This window comes from Musa acuminata, chromosome BXJ2-5 (assembly GCF_036884655.1).
Source record: "Musa acuminata AAA Group cultivar baxijiao chromosome BXJ2-5, Cavendish_Baxijiao_AAA, whole genome shotgun sequence".
Classification (NCBI taxonomy): Eukaryota; Viridiplantae; Streptophyta; class Magnoliopsida; order Zingiberales; family Musaceae; genus Musa; species Musa acuminata.
In genome coordinates, this window is record NC_088342.1 from 32,670,053 (window position 1) to 32,693,465 (window position 23,413).

Here is a 23,413-nt window from a genome sequence, read left to right on the forward strand (position 1 = left end):
ATTAGCAACTTATGAAAGGAGATCTTTTGTTTGTAAGGTATCCAGTTGAATATAAGTGTTACTTATCACATGCAAATAGATGAGCAGATTGAAGTGGTGAACAAATGTCTACAAAATATCTCAGATGTTTTATCAATGATAAACCAAAGAAATGGATGAAATTACTTCTTTAGGCAGAATGGTGGTATAATATCACTTATTACTCTTCTAATAAAATGACTCCTTTTGAAATAGTTTATGGTCGACCTCCTCCCACAATTTTAAAATATATGCTTGATTCTTCTAAGATTAATCAAGTATATAAGGAATTACTTGATAGGGGTAAGATTATTTAACTTTTAAGAGATAATATCGTAGTCTCACAAGCTAGAATGAAGTAACAAGTTGATAAGCATCCTAGTGAGTGGGAGTTTATGGTAGGCGATTAGGTTTTTCTTTGACTTCAGAATTACATGCAAACTTCCATAAAGGTTCGATCTTCTATGAAGCTATTTCATCGATTCCTTGGGCCTTATAAGGTATTGGAATGTATTTGCCCAGTCGCTTATCATTTGGACTTGCTAGCAAACTCTAAGATATATCTAGTTTTTTTATGTTTTATCTTAAAAAGAAGTTAGTTGAGGATGATGTGGTGTAACACCATTTGCCAAATATTTCTTCTACTGGTGAGGTTCAAATCCTACCTCAAGCCATACTTGATCAACATGTTATGGTGCATCATAGATATCTTGTCATTGAAGTGCTTGTTCAATGGGCCAACTTACTAATTGAAAATGCCACTTGGGAATCTTACAAAGAATTAGAGGAAAAGTTTTCACTCAGCCTTGAAGGTAAGACTGTTTTGGAGAGACAAGAAATAGGAGTCCTTAATTTTAGGAATTTGATATTAATTTATATTTTTCTATTTAGTTTTTGAGTTTTTCCTAATTATGTTAGGACTAGTAAATTAGGAATTGCTATTTTTATTTTTTGTTAAAAATTCTAATCCTAGTTGACCATGGATTAAATAACTATATATATATATATATATATATATATATATATATATATATATATATATATATATATAATATGGCATGTAATATGAAAAGAATACAAAAGAAAAAAGGTATGACATGTAATAAATTTGATCTTGCTATTGTTATGTGATATACATTTTTTTTATTAAAATATTAATATTTATTGTAAGTATACCTATGCTATTTGTTAACACTCTTGTTAATATGTAAATCTTTTTGGTTGATATTTTACTCATGCATGACATATATCCATATAAATGTTGATATTGATTTAGTATATTGTTACTTTCTTTGAATTCTAAGGTAACGTAGTATCGGGAATAAAAACTATAGCATTATTCGAGATGAAGATAGATTCAGTAATTATTATTATTGAAACATATATATTTATTTTAAACTAAAACAATATGATTATATAAAAATAGATTTTGTTTACTTACAAACTGGTCTTTTCAAGAACCGACATCGTGTTCGAGGTGTGACATCAGAAATAAGAGAAGTGTTTAACAATTTTCGATGATGCTGCAAAGAGAATAATATAATACAAGCCACCCCACAATTCATAATATCGTGTGTAGTAGAAAAAGAAATTGATAATCTTAAAATGGCATTACAAGATTTCCGAAGTGCTACCACATCAGTCAAGCTTAGTATGTCAATTCAAACATAATAAACATGCCAAATTAGGGTAGATACAATAATAGAACTGAGACCAGAGAAACTGGTGAATATGTTCAAGCATGATAGCCGATAATAACACGTGTCGAGGTGGCACCATTACATTCCAAGCAATAGTTGCAAGTCACAGCACCAAAATATCTCTTGTAAGAGAGATCAGCTTCCGATCATTTCCATCCATTGTTGGAACTCCACTCAATAACACATTTTCTATGGGGAAATTCAATCGGTCTGCCGGGAAGTCGAGCCTTTGCATCAAGTATCTGATCTCGTGTTGCATTACTGTGGTCTAGTGTATAGTTGCGAGCTTGCGGAGGATGAGGCCTTCAGATCATCCACTATCTGACTATGTTCAGAGCCAAGGACAATGCTAGCCCAGTTGGATGACCTGTGGACTATCCTTGACGGAATCCGGTCGCTGTCTTCACCACCAGATGCTTCGTACCCGTCACTGGTTGATCTTGAGCGCTGAATCCCCCTCGGTGGGATAATGCCTGGGTTGGAAATGGAATTGAGACCTCGTGCTTCCTCGGTTCCCGAAGAGGAAATGCGAAATGGATGTAGATCAGGTGAGTCCAAACTACTATCAGGAGAAGAAGCAATAACTCTAGCAGATGGCATCGGCCTGTTAGGCCAAAAAGCACTACGGGCTTCAAGCTGCAGGGGTGCTAAACTGGAGGATGTTTTAGGAACCAGGTCGCTGACATTACCGTCGGTTGCACTAGCAGAAACTTTTGCAAGAGGTTCAAGAGGAAGGTCAACTGGAATCCTTCCTCTTTTGTTCATCCGACTATGGTTATCAGGCCTCAGGACAATTCTGCCAATATTGTTCTCTGCGTCTTGCCCCTGCAGAACTTCTCGTCTAACAATTGGCTGCAGGATTTTGGATTTCTTCCTTGCCTCCGCAGCAGCTTTTGAAACTTCTTCGGCATTAAGATGAGCAAGGGTCCATGGACTAATTTTGACAGTTCCAGCATTCCTTTTCTTGACTTGTTCCTCTGGCATCATCTTCTTGCTTGTGTAATTTGCAGATGTGCCAATCTTTGGGGGTACAACATCAAACTGGGAGAAAAAAATGGAACCCTTTTCATCAACCCAAATAAGCATGACAAGAAAGCAAAATAGAAAACACAAGAAGCCCATCCTACCGCTAGGTTACTTTGTATGTTGTAAAAATGTTACACAGTTCACTTTATTTTGGGCCTAAATATGGGTAAGACTACCATGAGTGAACAAAAAAAACAAATTACATCACAGTGATTCCATATATGTATGCAATAACAAGCAAGCATGAGGATCCAATAAGTTATCTATAATTAAGGGGATTCAAAAGCATCTTAGGTGATGGAGAACCATCTAATTTTATAAAGGATTTCAGAAAAGTTGATTCTAAGCAAAGAAATCAATAAAAAGTCATCAATTAGTTGGCCTAGAAATTCTAAGAGTTTTGTTAAAAATTAAAAACAAAATCTTTTGGTCTTTCTAGGGACTCCTTTTGTATTAAGTGTACTCTTGTATTAAGTGCACTCATTTACTATTTAGATATCCTAAAAGTCACATTTTGTTTTATTTTATTATTATTTTTTGGATAACTTTCAAGCGTTCAAATTTTAGTGGTACTGTTGTTGTAGCTAAAAAAATGAGAAAGTGTGATAAATAGACAAAAAAAAAAGAGAAAATGGGGGGAGAAAAGATAAAAACCATGATCGAATAAAATAGACAAGACCATTGCATCAGTCGAGGATAAATTTTACTGGCCTTCTTTAAAAGCGAGATGTTACTCAAGTGGTGTCGCAATTTCACACCTGTCAAGTTGCCAAAATTTGCAAACACAATAATGGCCTATACCCATTCCGTATTCACCATGACAAAATGTGAGTTTAGATTTTATTCTTGGACTTCCCGAAACAACTTATGGCCATGACTCTATTTTGGTTGTTGTTGATCGATTTTAAAAAATGACCATTTTATCCCATATAATAAGTCTGATGACGCCTCACACATTGCTAAATTGTTCTTTTGATAAATGATTAAATTACATGGCTTGCCCCTTAACCATAGTGTATGATAGGGATGTGAAATTTATTAGCTACTTTTGAAAATTTTTATGGAACCTATTTAGCACAACATTGAAGTTTTCTTCAACCTTTCACGCCTAAACTAATGGTCAAACTAGGACTTAACTTTACCCAATGCATAATTTGTGTACAATAACTCAATCAATCACTCCACCGGAAAAAGCACATTTCAAACTATCCTTGGCTATACTCCTCGCACCCCCATTGACCTTGTAGCCTTTCTACTTATCTATTGTGCCTCAGAACTAACTCACTCCTTCGCTCAACATATTCATAATTTGCATGCTAAAATACGACATAAAATTATCCTAAAGTAATGAAAGTTACAAATTTGTTGCCAATGCACCTTGTAGAAGTCAAGAGTTTTAAGTTGACGATTATGTCTTGGTTCACATTTGTCCTGAGAGATTCCTTAAAAACTCATTCAAAAAGTTATATGCTTAAGCTATTGGACCTTTCCCCATTATCTAAAAACAAGGATCTAATGCATATATGCTCAATTTGCCTTCTAGCTTAAATATTAATCATTTAATCTAGTTTTCAATGTGGAGGATTTAACGCCATATCATGGTACTTTTAAGCCTCCTCTATCTACTAGTGTTCCTGCAGGTGACAATCCTCCCAAAGTATCGATTCTCTCACAACACAAGGATAACGTAGAGGCCATTCTTGATGACCGCCTTATCATGTCTGCTACTAGCATTACTCAATACTTTATTATCAAGTGGCATGATTGTCCAGCTTTCGATGCCACTTGGATTACCTTGGAGGAACTTTGTGAGTTTACACCAGACTTATTGGACTAGTACCTTGTAGATCACTCTCCAAGGTCGAGTTCTTTTCTACGGGGGAAGAATGATGAAGAACTATCTAGTTTTACAAAGAATTTTAGAAAAGTTTATTCTTGGGAAAGAAATCAACAAAAAGTCATCAATTAGTTGGCCTAGAAATTCTAAGAGTTATGTTGAAAATTTAAAAAAATCTCTTGGTCTTCCTAGGCATTCCCTTTGTATTAGGTGCACTCTTGTATTAAGTGCAGTCATTTACTATTTAGATATCCAAAAAGTCACATTTTGGATTTCTAAAACGTTTATTAATTCCTATGGTCTTCATTAATTATATCAAGGCTCCTAAACCCCTATAGATAGTAGAGCTTGTCAATTGATCAATATTTCATATTTGAATGAAAAGAATTCCATCTTCTCTCTTATCTCACACTTCTCTTTCTTTCTCTTCCCTTTTCTCTCTACTTCCCTAATTTATTCTACATCATTAGGATTTGGTCCTAAAGAGAAGGTAATCTGACAATCACAGGAGATTGTATTTTTTCCTTATTACATTGCGAAAGCCAACAAATTCAATAAAGTAGATAACTGCTCAGGAATTTGAACGAGCAGCTTTGCTTCTTATGTTAGCTGTACTAACTATCAACAAAACCATATATATCTGGCATTTAAAAGAAATATTTTTGGCCTACTGGACTGTTGTCTAGTCAAGAAAGGTATGTGACCATAACATACCTTCTTTGTTCAGTTCCTGCTAGGTCACTTTGACATCACAAGAACATATGGTTGTGGACAATTCCACTTGCAATTCAGCCAAGAGGGAGGGATAGGAATTCTTTTTCTTAGGTGATGTGTTTTGCATTAATAGTCATGTTACCATTATTATAAGAGTTGTTTTGTTTAGTAATTTGCTTATTAATGCTTAGAGCCTTTGAAATTGGAATTGCTTCTTACAGCAAAATTTATCATTCCGTTTCCTTCTAGGATCTTCTTAAACTCAAAAGGTGTTTCTAGAATATGGTTCCATGTCACTTGAGCTCAAACTGCAATCTGTAGAGCAGCTTTTGGCCTAACTAGCCTTTTAGGTTAGGCTAATCCCTCTCCTGCCTAAATTGTCATTGACTAGGAATCCGGAGGGGTTTTAGTTCCTCAATCACTTACTAAGTTTTAACAAATTTCTGAAGAGAGCTTTCTCAAGTTTGATTTACTTTATAGCCCATCCCATTTTTATGGGGGAGACTTGGAAGAGAATGATAATTTTGTTTTAACATGTTTCAATTGTATTTGTGAGACTATGCGACCCTATTTAATTAGATAAGATATTTTATAGATCTGATTGGATTTTGATTATGATTATTGGCTAACAAAAAATAAATCCACTCATTGTAAGATTCCCTAGGAGATGATCTTGATGGGAGGGAGTCTCTTATTTTCTTATCATAAACCCTCTACTCTCGCCTATAAATAAACAGGACCTTGTAGGGACTACACACGATACGAGATCTATTCATAGCCTTCCTAAGTCCCTATTTCATCACTTATAGTGGTCCTATAAAAGATACGAAGAGAAAAGACGAGTCTAGTTATCCTTGCAGATTGACATCACTATAACCTTCAGATTTGACAATGGTGCATTTGCATATAAGATAAAAGGTTTTGAAAATGACATCGAAAGGTATATAATCCTGATCTTAATCTATCATTATGGCATTAAGTTTTTCATATAACAGTAGCATAATTATAGGCTTTATGCTTACAATTGGTATGAGAGTCTATCGTTTTGAAATCAAATAATGTAGATAAGATTTGTTTAGTATTTAGATCTGTTTATTAGCACTCTTCGCATGCAAAAAGGTGTTGTTCAGTTTTGAGTGTATAATGCTTAAATAATCTATCTGTGTTTCAATCAGCATTCATATATTGTTTCTCTTGTCCGATCTTTGAATCCATTCCTCAATGCTCCTCGTCTGCTTGCGAGCGATGTAATGCAGGTGGAACCACGACAGAGTGCCTGTAATTATTTGGCAGGCTACTGCCGACAACAGCTCTGTTAAGGGTAGCAGCCTCCGTTGGTCATCAGCCCTATCACAGAAAATGGCTACGTAGATGGCAATTGTCGCTGCATTGTTGCTGCCTATGTGCAACAACCTAAGCGACATGCCTTGGTCACTAGTGGTTGCACACATAGCGATGCTGCTACGTGCCATAGCAGAGCAAGGCAGGGCGCTACCTTTGACCGATGGCTATAGCGATGCCACTGTGGCAGCGTCTGTTGGACGCGAATAGCATTTACGAGATGCTGATGGCCATGGTTCAAAGTGGCTCCGTAGCGGCCACAAGGGTCGCTGATTGACTGTGAACACGCGCAGCCGATGAGACTCGCGCAACGGTGATAACCATGTGCAAGGGAAGGGAGCACCGATAAGGGAGTCACTGATCAGTTGCGGAGGGAATTCGAGCCAACGACGCATAGGCGGTGGACAACTGTGCACCATGGCAACCACATGGCTTACACAGGCTACAACAGTTGAGAAGGGAATAAAGTTTCACCCATTAAAATTATAGTTTTGAACTTATGAATTCTTTTAGTTTCAGTCAATGTCCTCGACAGTTTTGCCTTTAGAAATCAGATATTTACATTGTATCATGATAAAATTATAATTTTGCCCTTAAAAAATCAAATATTTTTTACTTATGTCCTCAACCATAAAATTGACTAATTTGACCGACTTTAATCAAATATTTTGATTGGACTTGATTCTGGCTATATTTTGGTCGCTTGATTGGATTTAGATTCGATCAATCTTGTTTTGATTGAATTTAGAAAAAGTCAAATTTTGATCATTTTTTTATCTTAGTCAACTTTAATTTTAACTGACCTAAGTGGGCTGATGTTTAGCCTAAATCTACTAGCCAATATTTGGGTAGCCCAATTCTGGGCTTACCCAATTAAAATGGTTGAATAGGTTTCATACGAAATTTAAAAAATATAAATTATGATTTTTTTTATACTTTTCTCATTGAAATATTGATAAAATTTTTGCTTATGTTAATTAAATCAGTGATTTAAAAAGCACTAGGCGCCAAAAGACACCAAGGTCCAAAAACGCCCGAGGCGCTAAGCGATCGCCTAAGCAAAGCGAGGCACTAAAATATAAAAATATATAATATAATTAATAAATATAATTATTTAAATAAAAATATGATATTAAATAAATAAAATCTTATAAAATCACAATATCACATTAACAAAAAGTCTCAAAATTCAAAACAATAACAATAATTTCAAATAAATAAAAATTAATAGTATTAAAATTAAAATAATATATTATTAATCTAATAAATAAAAATACTATTACTAGTATACAGTTAGTAGTATAGTGTTAATATACTGTTAACAATATACTACCAAAGTGAGAAGAGTGTGAGTAAGAGGAAGATCGAGGTTGTGGATTGAGAGCAGCGACAACGATAGCGAGAGCAACGAGCGATGACAGTGGTAGCGATAGCAACGAGCAGTGGCAGTGGGAGCGGTGAACGATGACAGTGGTAGCGACATTGGGAGTGGCGAGCGATGATAGTGGCAACGACAACGACGAGCAGCGATAGTGGCAGCGGTAGGAGGAGCGGCGAGCAGCGGGAGCGGGAGTGGTAGTAACGAGCAACGACAGCGGGAGTGGGAGCAGCGAGCGACAACAGTGACAGCGAGCAGCGGTAGTGAGAGCAACGAGCAGGGTTAAGGGTGGGAAGTCGCAAGAGAAAGGTTGATATCGATGCTTTTGTTGGTTTGATTGAACCAACTAAAGCACCGGAGACTGAACCAGACCTAAAACGCTGGTTCGTTCGCCTGGTTTAACTCGGGCACTCGCTCGAAGCACTCGGTGCTTGGGCTCGAGCGATGGGTCTCTTTGAAGCGCACCGCCTAGAAATGAAGGGAGGCGCTCGGGCCTCATCTCGTCTCGCCCAAGCGCCAATTGAAATTATTGAATTAAATTATATTTTATATTATTGTATTGGTCTTGTAACCATCAAAATGGCTTAGACCAATAAATTATAAAATCAATTAAAAAATTAGTCATAAATGATAATAAAAATAATAATATTAATAATGATACATATAATTTGGAATTTAGATAATCCCAAAAGAGAATTTACTTCGAATAAGGATAATACTATTTTGGATATCTTTGTAATTTAAGGTTATATACCCAAAGATAACAATACTATTTACAAGGATAATATTAGTCCTCCATAAATAATTTTGAGTAAACATTAGATATATCAATATTTCACCCAAAGATGAAATATGGATACTATTAATAGTTTATCATATTTTGGATACTCAAAATATTAATGTTGTTTTATATTTTACAATGGTACTACCTTCCGTACACTCTCATGTTTCTAGTATCCTTATACTCTCTAGTATAAATTAATCAGAATTGTCAGAGCATATGTAGTTCACACTGGGTGTATCAGATCTTCACCTAGCATTGCTTGTTGAAAAGCTCACAAACTTAACTGAAGGAAGCACTATAAAATATATTAATAAAATGAATGCTTAGGTTAGATCTAATAGGCTCAATCTAATATTTATAAAAATGATAATTGTAAATAACATCAAGACTTCATTACTGCCTATAATTAGCGCACAAAAATATTTGAGGGCTATAGAAGATAGATTTAAATATGCTGATAAGTCAGTAGCTAACACATTAATGAGAGAACTGATTACGGCTCAGTATGATAGCACTTGAGGAATTCAAGATCATGTCCTCAATATAATTGAAAAGACTACAAAACTTAGAACATTAGGTAAGAATGTGGATGAGTCTTTCCTCGTGCAGTTCATTTATAATTATCTTTCTCCTCAAGTTTAGGTCATTCAAGATTAATTACAATATAAATAAGGATAAATGAGACTTGAATAAGCTGACTAGCATATGTGTTCAAGAAGAATTAAAGTTAAGGTATGAAAGATCTCATAATATTCTGACTATTATTCAAGGACTTGGTAACAAGAAAAGAAAATTGAAATGTCATCTACCAAATAAATTTGCGGGTTTGAAAATGTTAAACAAACTAATAAAAAGAAAACCTTCACAATAAAATGATTCTTTTGTGGCAAGAAATAACATATGAAAAAAGACTACATTAAATGCAAGACTTTGTTTAAAAATAAAGGTATAAACTCAGCCTTTGTATGTTTCAAATTAAATATTACTAAGATTTCTTATAATACCTAGTGGATTGATTTTGATACTTCAACTCATATTATCAATAATATACAAGGATTTCTAATAACTCGAAAATCAAAAGAACATAAAGGATTTATTGTTATGGGGAATCGTCTCAAAGCAAAAGTGATAGCAATGGGAACTTATCACCTACACCTATAGACGGGTCATCTGATAGATCTTACAAACACATGCTATGTACTATTTCTATAAACTTAATTTCTCTATCTAGAATTAATGAGTTAAGATATTATCTTTCTTTTAGTAATGATAAATTTAATATATTTTATGATTTACTATAATTGGTTATGAAATTATGTGTGATGGTTTATACAGAATTAATTTAAATCTTGAGCTTACAAAGATATTAATAACACTGCAATCATATGTTAGATTGAAACGTAGTTTCAAAGATAAGAAATCTTCTATAATATGACATAAACGTTTGGGGCATATCTTCAATAAAAGAATTGAAAATTTTGTGAAGAATAATATTTTAGAAAATTTAGGCAGCATTGATTTTGATATTTGCATATATTACATTAAAAGAAAACAAACTAAACACATAAAAAAAAACATTATAAGAAGTAAAGAACTCCTTGAGATTATTCATACTGATATTTGCAAATTGCTTCATATTCCCTGTTTTAATGGAGAGAGATATTTCATTACATTTATAGATGACCTGTTAAGATATAACCATGTGTATCTAATACATGATAAGTCTCAGGCTGTTAACGCTCTTGAGGCGTACATAAATGAAGCCAAAAGACAATCAGATAGAGAAGTCAAAATTGTAAGATATGATAAGGGTTGTGAATTTTATGGTAGATATGATGTCAAGTCATAATCTTGGTCCTTTAGATAGATTCCTTGAAACACGGGATATTTGTGCTCAATATGCCTTACTAGGTGTACTACAACAGAATGACATTACTAAGAGGAAAAATCGTATTTTTATGAACATGATTAGGAGCATGATGAGTTATTCCTCTATACCTATCAATATGGGATGAAGCTCTTATGACAACTATGTATATCTTGAATTGGGTTCCTAGTAAGTCAGTTTCATAACTCAATTGAAGTTATGAACTAATAGAAAACACAATTTGAGATCTCTATATATTTGGGATTATTCCACATGGATAAGAGTCTTCAATCCACATGAAAAGAAATTGGATCTAAGAATCATTTTTGGATAATTCATTAGTTACCCAAAAAAATTCAAGAGATACAGAATTTATTACCCTAACCATAATATGGGGATAGTAGGTACTGATTATTTTATATATATGATATATGAGTTGATATTCCTTTATCATTTCCTATTCGAGAGGTTATTATTCCTCAAATCATTGTCCACATAATGTTCATGTTGCTACAAATTATTTTGTGGAACAACCATAATTATCAATTTTTTAAAATACTTAAAGGGAAAACTATTTCTAATTATTATGTTATATATCTAAAAGAATCAAATTATGATATAGGAATAAAAAAGAACCTCTTATCGTTTTCACAAGTCATGAAAAATATCGATCTTGAAAAGTGATACAATGTAATGAAAGAAAAGTTGAAATCGATGGACTAGAAAAGTGTCTAGGAACTAATTAAATTTTTCAATAATTATAAAAGAGTCGATCGTAAATGAGTCTTTAAGACAAAATATGACTCAAAGAGCAATATCAAACGATATAAAGCTAAACTTACAACCAAAAGTTTTCTAAAAAGAATACATCGAATATAATGAGTTCTTTTCTCCTATTTCTAAAAATGACTCGTTGAGGATCGTAATGACATTAATAACTCATTATGATCTTAAGTTACATCATATAAATGTGAAAACGACATTTCTAAATCGGGATCTAAATAAGAAAATTCACATGGAACAACTTGAAGGATTCGTAGAAAAGAAAAAGAAATTTTAGGCTTACAAACTTAAGAAATCTATGTATGGCCTTAAACAAACTTTCAAACAATGATATATAAAATTTCATGATACCATTACTTCTTTCGAGTTTAAGAAAAATGTTATTGATCAGTGTATATATCTAGAGGCCAATGGGAGCAAATTTATTATATTGGTCTTATATGTGGATGATATTTTGCTTGCCAACAGTGAGCTTAGATTATTACACGAAACTATGAAATTTTTTATTAAGAATTTTAAGATGGTTGATATAAATGAGACAGCTTATGTTATTGGCATTGATATATCCATGGATAAATTTCAAATATTGCAAGGACTGCCTCAAAAAGGATATATTGAGCGAGTCTCCAAGAGATTTAGTATGCTGTTTTGTTCACCTAATGATATACCTATTATTAAAGGTAAAAAATTCAGTCAAAGCTAGTGTCCTAAAAATGACTTAGAAAGTAATCAAGTGAAAGATATTCTTTATGCATCCGTAGTTAAAAGTTTATTATAGCTTAAACTAGTACGAGACAAGATATCAATCTTATAGTTGAAATGTTGGGCAGACACCAAAGCAACCAGGAATAGAATATTGGAAAACTGTTAAGTAAGTTATAAGATATTTGTAGGAGATAAAAAATCATATGCTCATATACAAAAGATCAAATTAGCTTAAAGTGATGGGATATTCAGATATTGCTTTTGCAAATTGCCTTAATAGTAGGAAGTCCACTTAAGAATTCATATTTATATTAGTTAGAGAGGCAATTTCTTCGAAAAGTATAAAACATTCACTTATTGCATCATCAACAATGAAAGTTGAATTTGAAGCCACAAATTAGACTTTATGGTTGCGAAATTTCATCTTAGGACTTAAGAGTAGTCGATTTAATTGTTAAGCCACTGAAGATATTTTATGATAACATCGTAACAGTTTTCTTCTCTAGCAATGACAAGTACTCTACTTGGTGGTTGAAGAAAGTATTCAGAAACAATAAGTGTCAATTGAGAACCTAAGTACCACCTTGATGATAGCTGATCCATTACTAAAGTTTTATAGCCTAAAGTGCCTAAAGAATATTTTCTTAAAATGAGGCTTATAAGCAAGCTATAAAAGATATGGTGATACAAGTTTACGTAGAAATTATTATTGATATTTTTTTTTCTTAATTAAAGTTATTCATTTCTACTATCATGTTTACATTTATATTTATACATATTATAGTTGAATATGATAGTAGGATTGTCTTAACAAGGCAAATTATAGGGGTTGTTATAGATTATATTAAGAAAGACTAACAATATTATGATACATAATAATGATAACAGGTTTACAGTAAATCTTCTCTAGAATAACTAGAGGATCATAATAACATCAAGAACATAGATCTTGGCTCTAGCATATCATCATAGGATGTATCTCCTCAAAAGAGAATTCTAGGTCTCACAAAATGGGTATAGCAGGAAAGTACCTTAGAGAGGGTAAACTGTAGATCAACACCGTTAGGGTTGTAGAGTTTGTTGCAAAGATTCTCCACATAAAATTTGGGCCAAAACTGACAATATTTGGCCACCAATCGTCAAGCAAAAAACTCAGAAACCTAATCTTTCTCTCTCTCTCTCTCTCTCTTCTTTTCTCTCTCTCTTGCCGTGTGCTGCCATCGTTCACTGCACACGTTTTCTACGCACACTCGCTGCTCTCTCTAATTTTTTGCCCTCACCTTTTGCTCTCTTAATTATTGATTTGGGCTTATGGCCCAAATTGTCTAAGCCCACATATAGGCTGGACCCAACAATTCTCCCCCTCCAGCTCATGGTGGGCTGTACTAAGCCCGCTCTTCGCCTACATGCTTCAAGCTTCTCCTTAGGCAAAGACTTTGTCAACATATCTGATCTATTATCATTAGTATGCACTTTTTCCAAATTATAATTCTTTCATCTCAAGCACATCACGAATCCAGTGATATCTCACATCAATATGCTTGGATCTAGAATGGTATGTTGAATTATTGGAGAGGTGAATGGCACTCTGACTATCGCAGTAAACAGTATTATAACCTTCCTGTTTCAAGTCCAATTCCTATAGAAACTTTTTCATCCATAAAGCTTCCTTGTAGGCTTCAGTAATTGCTATGTATTCTGCTTCTGCGGTTGATAGAGCAATACAATTCTGTAACTTTGATTGCCAAGAGACCGCTCCCCCTGTAAATGTCATCAAGAACCCTGAAGTAGACTTCCTGGAATCAGTATCACCTGCTATGTCTGCATCTGTGTATCCTTCTAACACAGGTTCATCACTGCCAAAACATAAACATAACTTGGAAGTACCTCTTAGATATCTTAATATCCATTTCACTGCTGCCCAATGTTCCATTCTAGGATTAGAGAGAAATCGACTGACTACTCCAACTGCATGAGCTATATCTGGCCTAGTATAAACCATAGCATACATCAAACTACCTACTGCAGATGAGTAAGGCACTCTGGACATTTCTTCTTTTCTTTCTCACTTGTAAGACATTGTTTCGAACTAAGCTTGAAATGACCTGCAAGTGGAGAACAAACTACTTTGGCTTTACTCATGTTGAATCTTTCAAGAACCTTTTCAATGTAAGTCTCTTGAGATAGTCAAATCTTCCTTTTCTTCCTATCACGAAGAATCTTCATGCTAAGTATTTGTTTCATCGTTCCCAAGTCTTTCACGACAAAAGACTTAGCTCTCTTTTAAGCTTTTCAATTTTTCCAACATCATGACCAACAATCAGCATATCATCAACATATAGCAGTAAAATAATAAAATTGTCATCTAAAAATTTCTTCATAAACACACAATGATCAGATGTGGTTCTATTATAACCTTGGCTCATCATAAAGGAATCAAACTTTTTGTACCATTGTCTAGGTGCCTGTTTGAGTCCATATAAGCTTTTCCTAAGCTTACACACCATATTTTCTTTTCCCTTGACTTTGAAACCTTCTGGTTGCTCCATGTAAATTTCTTCTTCTAAGTCACTATGAAGAAATGTTGTTTTCACATCAAGTTGCTCAACTTCTAAATATAAGCGGGCAGCTAAACCAAGAACAACTCGGATAGAGGACATTTTCACAACTGGAGAAAATATTTCTTCAAAGTCAATACCTTTCTTCTGACTGAATCCTTTCACAACTAGTCGTGCCTTATATCTTTGTTGTGAGCTATTATTTCAAGTCTTCAATTTATAAACCCACTTATTCTTGAGAGCTTTCTTCTCTTTCGGCAATTTTACCAAGTCATAGGTATGGTTCTCAAGCAAGGATCTCATCTCTTCTTGCATGGCTTTAACCCACGCATTCTTATTCTTATGTAGAATAGCTTCTTGGTAAGTTTCTGGCTCTCCCCCGTCAGTAAGCATAGCATACTCATGTGGAGGATATCTAGTAGATGGTTGTCGCTCTTTAGTGGATCTTCTCAATGAAATCTCAACTGGTGGTGGAGGTGCTTGTTCAGTTGGTTCAGCATCATCAACTGTAGGTGTATCATTACTGGTATTCTCACCACAATCTTCTTGTTCATCTCCCCCATGATCATCATGATCTACAGGTGAAGGAACTGGACCCAAACTCCAAGGAATATAAACAGAGGTTTCTGGCTTCTCAATATTATCATCATCATCAAACAATTGGTCTTCAAGAAATACAACATCTCTGCTTCTAATAATCTTCTTGTTCACTAGATCCCATAATCTATACCAAAACTCTTCATGACCATATCCCAAAAAGATACATGCTTTTGCTTTACTATCAAGCTTGGACCTCTCATCTTTGGGAATATGAACAAATGCTTTACACCCAAAGACTCTCAAATGATTATAAGATATATCTTTTCCTCTCCATATTCTCTCTGGAACATCACCTTTCAGAGGAACTGATGGAGAAAGATTTATCAGGTCAACTGTAGTTCTCATAGCCTCCCCCCAAAATGACTTTGGTAACTTGGCGTGGGAAAGCATACACCTAATCCTTTCTTCAATGGTTCTGTTCATCCTTTCTGCCACACCGTTCTGTTGAGGAGTTTTAGGAACTGTTTTCTCAAGCCTGATACCATGGAACCTGCAATAATTCTCAAAATGACCCCTGTACTCGCCACCATTATATGATCGAATACACTTTAGTTTTCTACCAGTTTCTCTTTTAACACTAACATGAAACTCCTTGAAAACATTGAGTACTTGGTCTTTAGATTTCAAAGCAAAAGCCCACACTTTTCTAGAATGGTCATCAATAAAAGTAACAAAATAATGAGCACATCCAAGAGTCTAGTTTGCATAGTACAAACATCAATATAAACTAAATCAATAACATCTGATCTTCTAGATGATGGATATGTATGAAATGCAACTCTATGTGTTTTTCTAGCTAAGCAATGATCACAAGATTTAAGAGATGTACCTTGCAACTCTGGTAAGAACTGCTTTCTAGCAAGAGTTTAAAGTCCCTTCTCGCTGATATGTCCAAGTCTCTTATGCCAAAGATCTATACTTTCATCTTTTTGAACTGTATTAATCTCTCATTTGTGTAGCTTAGCTTTCATGACATAAAAAGAGTTAAGTTTCTTTCCTCTTGCCACAATTAGAGAACCTTTAGTGAGTTTCGATTTGCTTTCACCAAAATAGTGTGCAAAGCCCTCATCATCAAGTCTACCTGTAGATATCAAGTTAAGACGAATATCTGGAACATGTCTTACATCTTTGAGTATCAATTTGCTGTCAATATTGATCTCCAAGCAAATATCTCCAATACCCACAATCTTATATGTACCATCTTATCATGTGCTGCCACCGTTCATTGCACGCGTTTTCTGCGCACGCTCGCTGCTCTCTCTAATTTTCTGCCCTCACCTTTTGCCCTTTCTCTCTTAATTATTGATTTGGGCTTATGGCCCAAATTGTCTAAAAGCCCACATATGGGCTGGACCCAACACTTATAGTGGTCCTGTTAAGGATAGAAAAGAGGAGAAGACGAATCTAGTTATCCTTGTAGATTGGCATCACTGCAGCTTTCGGATTCGACAACAATGCATTTGTAGATTAGATAAAGTTTTTTAAAATGGCATCGAAAGGTACGCAATCCTGATCTTAATCTATCTTTATTTGCTTTCAATTCTAGCATTAAGTTTTTCCATATAATAGTAACATATTTTCAGTTTTTATGCTTACAGTATTTACATGTTGATTGTTGATTGTTGATTGTTGATAGTTGAAATCAAGAAAAACATGCAAATTGTTTTTTGGTAAAGACTCACAACTTTGGGATATTATCGTTCAAGCACAATCAAACTCAGGATTCAACAATCTTAAATGCAATAAGACAGCAACTAAATTTTCAAGAGACTAGGACTCAAAGCGAGCATGTAAACAAGAATATAAATGTATTTTTTATCAATCAGAAAAAAGAAAGAAAGTGAATTGTATATTTATTTTTGACTTAACACATCAAAACCAGACAGAACAAGAAAACCCACTAAAATAGCTTGACAAGAGTGCTTTTTTGTTTTTTAAAAAAATTGCTTTATCAATCATATTCTAAGTAATAAATGATAAAAAAATTGCTTCACCTAAAATGTCCAGAGATGTTAGTCGCTAATAGTGATTCTTCAAATACAGCTTTTTCTTGTCTTATTTGTTCTTAGTTACGTTCTGAGTGTTGTGAAACCTTCAGAAGAAAGATACACATGGTACCTGATCTTCAAGGAATAGTCTTGGTGGAGTACACCATGCCCCTCGATGAAATGCATTGAAAGAACTGGTGCTGCTTATTCCGGTGAAGGAACTCACTTGAGACATTTGTGGACTTTGTTGTTCATCAACAGCATGTTGTTCCTGCTCCTGCTCCCTCAAAGCTATGATGTAATCATACGTACTGATTCCCTGTGACCACATCCTTGCAAATATTAATTAATATAACGTAGCCTAAATTGATGACTTTGCAATCAACTACTCTTTCTATCATATTCTATATTAGTATATTAAAGATATATTATATTTTGATCACAAATTGTAACAAAGTCAGTTGTGTATTAGATATGAATAGAGCATTGTTAACATGGATGCATCTTAGATGTCAAAACAAAAAAAATGGCATCTTCCTAAAAGCAGTTGAACTATTTTGCTAATAGCAGAAAGAGAGTTTCAGCAATAATTTACCTTTTTTATCAGAAGTATGTGGAAGAAGAAAAGTTGTGCGACTGGTAGAGTGGCAACCATGGCTAAGAAGGTACAGGAAGCCTGCAAATGTAGAGCCACAGTGTCAGATAATTAGGGGAGGTATTAAAGAGTCATTTTCATCACTATCTGTGGGTACATTTATTAAACTCCTACTTCAATAACTCACCACCACCACGATAAATGGTATTAAAGAGAAGCTGCTTCCCAACTTTGAGATGATTTCTGCAGAGAACCGCTTTCGTTCAAGAGAACAGAGTATTAACACGAGGATCCCAATCAACCACTGCAGAATAAGCTGGCCCAAGGTGCACAAAGCATGGAGACCTGACAATAGTCAATCAGAATGAAGAGGACCCAACAAAATGCATGCTATCAGGTCCATGGTTCAGTCTGCAGTTAGTGTCTTCTTAGTAGGCACACTAATAGGACTATCACGTCTGCAGGCATATGATGATGCTCCTTACAAATGTAACCACCTTAGCAAATAAAAGTACTTGCACTTACCAAGAGAAGAGAAGATGCCATGAGGATGAAGAACCTTTTATAGTTTTTTCTTCCTATACAGTTGTTGATCCACTATAAAATAAAGGCAAGATATTAAGAATTGGATATCATCCTCAGAAAGAGAAGCAAGAACTTAGAGGTGTGAACATTCTCACCCTACAATGATGATCGAATCCGTCCACACATTTGTCACAAACTCTACAATGCTTACTATACTTCAACACCTGCAGAACGAGTGGCCCAAGTTATATATAAGAGAGAAGAACAAAACTAATAGAAAGTACATTAGATTATTGTTTTCCTTGAAAAGGTATGTATGAATTCCTAGAAAAATATCTTTTCGGTCTTATCTTTATATCCACAACTTAAATGTGATTAGTTAAATGCTGCGATGAACAGCCAGAAAAAAATATGCAACTAATCATCTTTTATCCAAATAGTGAACAATTTTTAATTATTACACATTTTTTGTTTCATGCATGTTCCTAATGCCAACAGGAAAATGTGAAGCAATGTAATCAGTAAAGGGCTTGCCACCTCACAGTAAATTGCAAAGGATGTGGGTGAAAGCTTAGAAAAAAAAGTCAATGAATAGACTGGACACAAAATTTCAAGTACACATACTTGCAACATTAACAATTCAAATCTTAGAGATAACTAAATGCTTTCCTGTCGCCAAAAGTGAGCACTTGAGTCAATGATAGCTGACTGCATAGAACACAGCACATAGTTCACCCTTTTCTCAACTTAGATTAACACTAAAACCTCCGGGTAAAACAAAATAATGTTTGGTGCTGCCAAGTGCCAACTATAGACGCAATGAAAAGAGGACCCTGGGGGCATAGACAAAACCCACCATTGAGAGAATAACAAAATTGGAAAACAGAATTGAAATATCCTTTATTCAGTTGTTTCCAGCATTACTTAGCTCATCGATAGAAAAGGGATGAACCACAATTCAAAATATAATTTCTCATAATACCTATGGAAAACATATGTTTTTCCTAATAGTAAGTCACACATGATGAAACGGCCAAAGGTGCACATTACTTAAGAGTTAAAGGCACCTTCTATATAGCACATGATCAAGGCATAATTAGAAAAACATATCTGACTCAGTTTGTGACTATGTCCTAGAGCATAAGTAGATTATATCCACCTTTTTCAATTCAAGGAAATATCCAATATAAAATATTCCAGGAAAAATTACAAATCAAATTAGTTGATTTTGAAGCAGCATGACTTCAGGAGAAGGTCCAAGGAGTAAAATGCAACATGATTGATGACAAAGAACCTATATGGTGAACTAATATAGTATGTTATTATTTTTTGGTATGTTTTTAGTTTTTGCCATACCTCAACATCACACAGACTGCAGTAAAACATGCCTTCCTCACTCAGTTGCTGTTCAGAAGACTGCTCATGTGAATGACACCAATTACACATAAAAGACATTCCACAACAGCTCAAAAATGCTGCCATCCAAGTCATAGTGTAGCCAGGCAATCTCTCACTTTCAGAATGCAATTCATCCCTAGTGGCATCCGAGTTGATGTTCCCATCAAGTTGCATTTCGGCAGTTGTTTCAATGTTTAGTTCCTTTGTTGAGCCTTCTTGCTTAGATACCTCGGCAAGATTCTGTTCTCTGTGATCCTCTACTTTAAGATGCTTCTTGGATTTGAAAATACCAGGGTCACCAGGATCTGTTGCTGCACAGCACACGTATAAGCAAAAGACGCACATAACCTGACAAGACACACGAAAGACATTAGACTCTGCATGTTGCCACCTGCATCTCTTTTGCAGTGAGATCTTGAAAAAAGAAATACGAAGTTAAATACTTCTCAAATTGTGTATGTGCATCATTTCTTGAATAGAACAGTTGTGGTCTAGCAGAATATTCACAATTTAAAAATGTGCGCTTATCATTTTTACACATCATAGATAATGACTTTTTCAAAGTATATATGTTGTCTGTGGAAGGGTATGAAACAGTATTTAATCAGAAATTTTCTTACTTTGCTAGAAATAGCACACAAGTTTCACACCATTGAACATAATCCAAAGTGACTAAGAAATGAAACCAATTCACATCAATCTATCTTGTTGATAGCAGGGATTCTAGAGCATATGCAGTAAGTGCAAATGCCGCACATGCTATCATATATATTCTCTTCAAATTTATTGTCTGTTTACTTGATGCCTTATGCAATTTTAGGTGCATCCTTCAAAGCTATCCAGAATGAACAGATCAAGTACATTTGTCTTTTAAATGCTTGATCTGCACAGCACAAGAGGGAAGCAAGAATGAGAGTGTTGATGGACCTGGCAATCAAGTTATAGGAAACTTGAAGATTTTTTTCACAAAAGTGAAGTTTAATATATTAATATATTTAGAGGTAAGGAAACTTTATGGCTGCATAATTGACCCTCCCTAGATCCCGCATTAGTAGGAGCCTTGTGCATTAGGTATGCCCTTCTAATAGATGTTTAGTTCATGAGATCCAAAATTCTTCCATACACCATAATCTTCCTTTAGCAGCTTGATTACTCTGCTTGATCCTACCTTGCAAAGACAGGATGCAAAAACGGCATCATGCTAGACAACATATATTCTGTGCCTTCATTGATGATCTTACCATTATAGTCATGGTTCTTCCTGTCAAATCAATGGTTCTAGAGTCTAAAATGACCTCTCGTATTAGTCAAAGTGCATATATATGTAAGTTGGAGAATTAATCAGCTAGGGTATATACATTTACTCATTTACTGGTTATCAGAAACTTCCCTGACATTTATGACATGAATCATGGATACCTATCCCAGTAATTTTTATAAACTTGGAAAGACATTATCAGTTTTTTATCACTAGAGTAAGACCCATTTTATTGGAACAGTTACACAGATCTTTCCCTGTCGCTCAACCCTAATCAGTTAAAAACACTAGAGCAATTTAACAATCAATGCAAGTTGCAATGGTACATTGAAATTGTAGTTTAGAGAAGAATCTAAAGGATATCCACTTGTTTTTATTTTCCTAATCAGGTATTGAATGCTTTTGAAAAATGAATGGACATTGCAGAATCCAGGATTGCAGATGCATTTCAAACGTTTATGAAGAAACTTAGAAGAGGCAAAACAAATATTAAACAAATAAGACCGACATTGTGCTAAAAGTAATTGGAATGATACAAATCTGATGGAAATAACAAGCCACCAAGAACTGGACAGAGAAATGCACAAGATGAGACATTTATAAAAGAGAATTGAAAATCACAGGAGGAAACAATTCAGAATGGTGTTACCGAAATGGATTACCAGGGGAGTGTAAAGCCCCATTATCACATACTGAAACAGCTTCTTTCCAACAAATGGGACGAAGAACACATAGAAAGCAAACCCCAGTGCAAGAAAAACGGCTATTGCTACCACCTGCCCTCAGTAAAGCAAAAAAAAATAAGGATCGGTTGGGCACCTTTTAAACATAAGCAAAAGAAGTCTAGCCAAACCCATAGAAGCAAAGGAAGAAGTAAAGAAGAAAAAAATAAAGGAAGATACCTGAAGAGGATGGTAAGGAAGCTGCCACCCATGCTTCCTCATTTTTCCAGATCCTGGTCGATGGGAGAAATACCAAGCTGAGAGATGGCTTAAGATTTAGATTTGAAGAAGCCAAAGTCCAACTTGAACCCACACAAGAAAGAAATAAAAAGAGAGAGAGAGATGTCCTCTTCTCCCTTAAATCTCTTTTATCAGGGGAATAACGATGGATAAAGGATGTGGCCACAGATGGAAACCATAAGCCTTCAGTATTGGAACCTCAGCATGCTAAATAAGAAGATCAGTGATATGGGATAAGTGAAAAGGGGAAAAGAATTCTTGCTTCAGGAACCATAAATGCACTCAAGAGTTCAGACTTATGGGGGAAAGCAATGCGCTGTTGGGCTGTTCTTGTCCTGTGAAACCTTTCCCAAGAACAAACGATCTGGCTGGTATGCTCGAGGCAAATAGCCTCAAGACAGAGACTTTCAGATGGTGCTCCTCCAGCATCGAGGGAGAGAGAGAAAGAGAGCGAGAGAAGCGAGAGTTCAGATTGTGCTAGTTAGCCTCGTTTGATCTTATAATTACCAAGATAACCTAATTGGCTCCCTACAGCCTACGGTCCCAATATGTCGCTGTTACCTTAGGCAAGAACTAGGGCTTGGGGTCAGAGATCATAGAGGAGATTGTGCTATTCTGTTGAACTTAGCCCTTGGCAATCACCGTCGGGCAAACCTATTTACCATCTCTCTCTCTCTCTCTCTCAATGGTGCTTGAATAACTCTTTTTATCTTTTAAGACGGCTGAAACAGGACACCTAGTTCGTCTATCATTTTATAGGAAGGAGTGCCTTCAGAGAAGATCGACAAAAGATGTGGACTCGATGAATAGAACCTACTAATTGGCATCTTGTCATACGTCTGGCTGGAAAAAGAGATGGCAGAATTAATCTCCTAAAAGGCAGTTGATGTTGAATCCAAGATTTGGCCATAAACAGTGTAAGGTCAATGCCCTATAAACCAATGGCCCTAATTGTCCTTTCTCATACAGACAGCACCAAAAACCTGCAACAGTGGAAGATGAATGATACTCCGGTACTTGTCCTGTGGCACATTGTATTTAATACTAGGATGTCGTTCAATCATTTGAGAACAAATTACATAGGCAAGATTGTTTTCCCCCTAAAATAGTGGGATATGCCAGACACTCTGAGACTCCCATCTTTGCTGCAAGCTTAACATTGGAATCTCTGGATATATGTTCTGAGATCCACAGATAAGCCTTCTTAGAGAATGTGTTAGGATGAAGAAGCTGAGTACAACAAATCTTATCTCAGTCCTAAGTTGTTTAGGACTTGAGCTGTGATTTGTGGCCATTCTTGTCGGTGCCAATTAGACGCACCGTAAAAGATTACAAAGTTGAGTGCAACAAAAGAAACACAACTCTGGCTGCATTTT

At 35.1% G+C, this 23,413-nt stretch overlaps 1 protein-coding gene across 1 annotated transcript; it reads right to left on the reverse strand.

Annotated features, from left to right (window-relative positions):
* Positions 1 to 1,594: 1,594 nt before the first annotated feature.
* LOC103985137 (probable protein S-acyltransferase 22) lies at positions 1,595 to 22,688 on the reverse strand. The gene is made up of 9 exons (XM_065109169.1): positions 21,978 to 22,688; positions 21,738 to 21,851; positions 19,776 to 20,165; positions 18,575 to 18,643; positions 18,420 to 18,491; positions 18,082 to 18,210; positions 17,895 to 17,975; positions 17,430 to 17,618; positions 1,595 to 2,759 (listed from the first exon to the last, which is right to left on the reverse strand). The coding sequence occupies exons 1-9, from the start codon at positions 22,017 to 22,019 to the stop codon at positions 1,977 to 1,979; spliced, it is 1,869 nt and encodes a 622-aa protein (XP_064965241.1). The 5' UTR covers positions 22,020 to 22,688; the 3' UTR covers positions 1,595 to 1,976.
* Positions 22,689 to 23,413: the final 725 nt, after the last annotated feature.

Coding starts and splice junctions, on each gene's coding strand:
- LOC103985137 (XM_065109169.1), bottom strand. CDS start 22,019: ATGAGGAAGCATGGGTGGCAGCTTCCTTACCATCCTCTTCAG. Junction 17,976..18,081: donor TACCATTTATCGTGGTGGTG/GTGAGTTATTGA, acceptor CTACATTTGCAG/GCTTCCTGTACCTTCTTAGC. Junction 2,760..17,429: donor GACTATTCCTTGAAGATCAG/GTACCATGTGTA, acceptor TTTTTCTCCCAG/TTTGATGTTGTACCCCCAAA.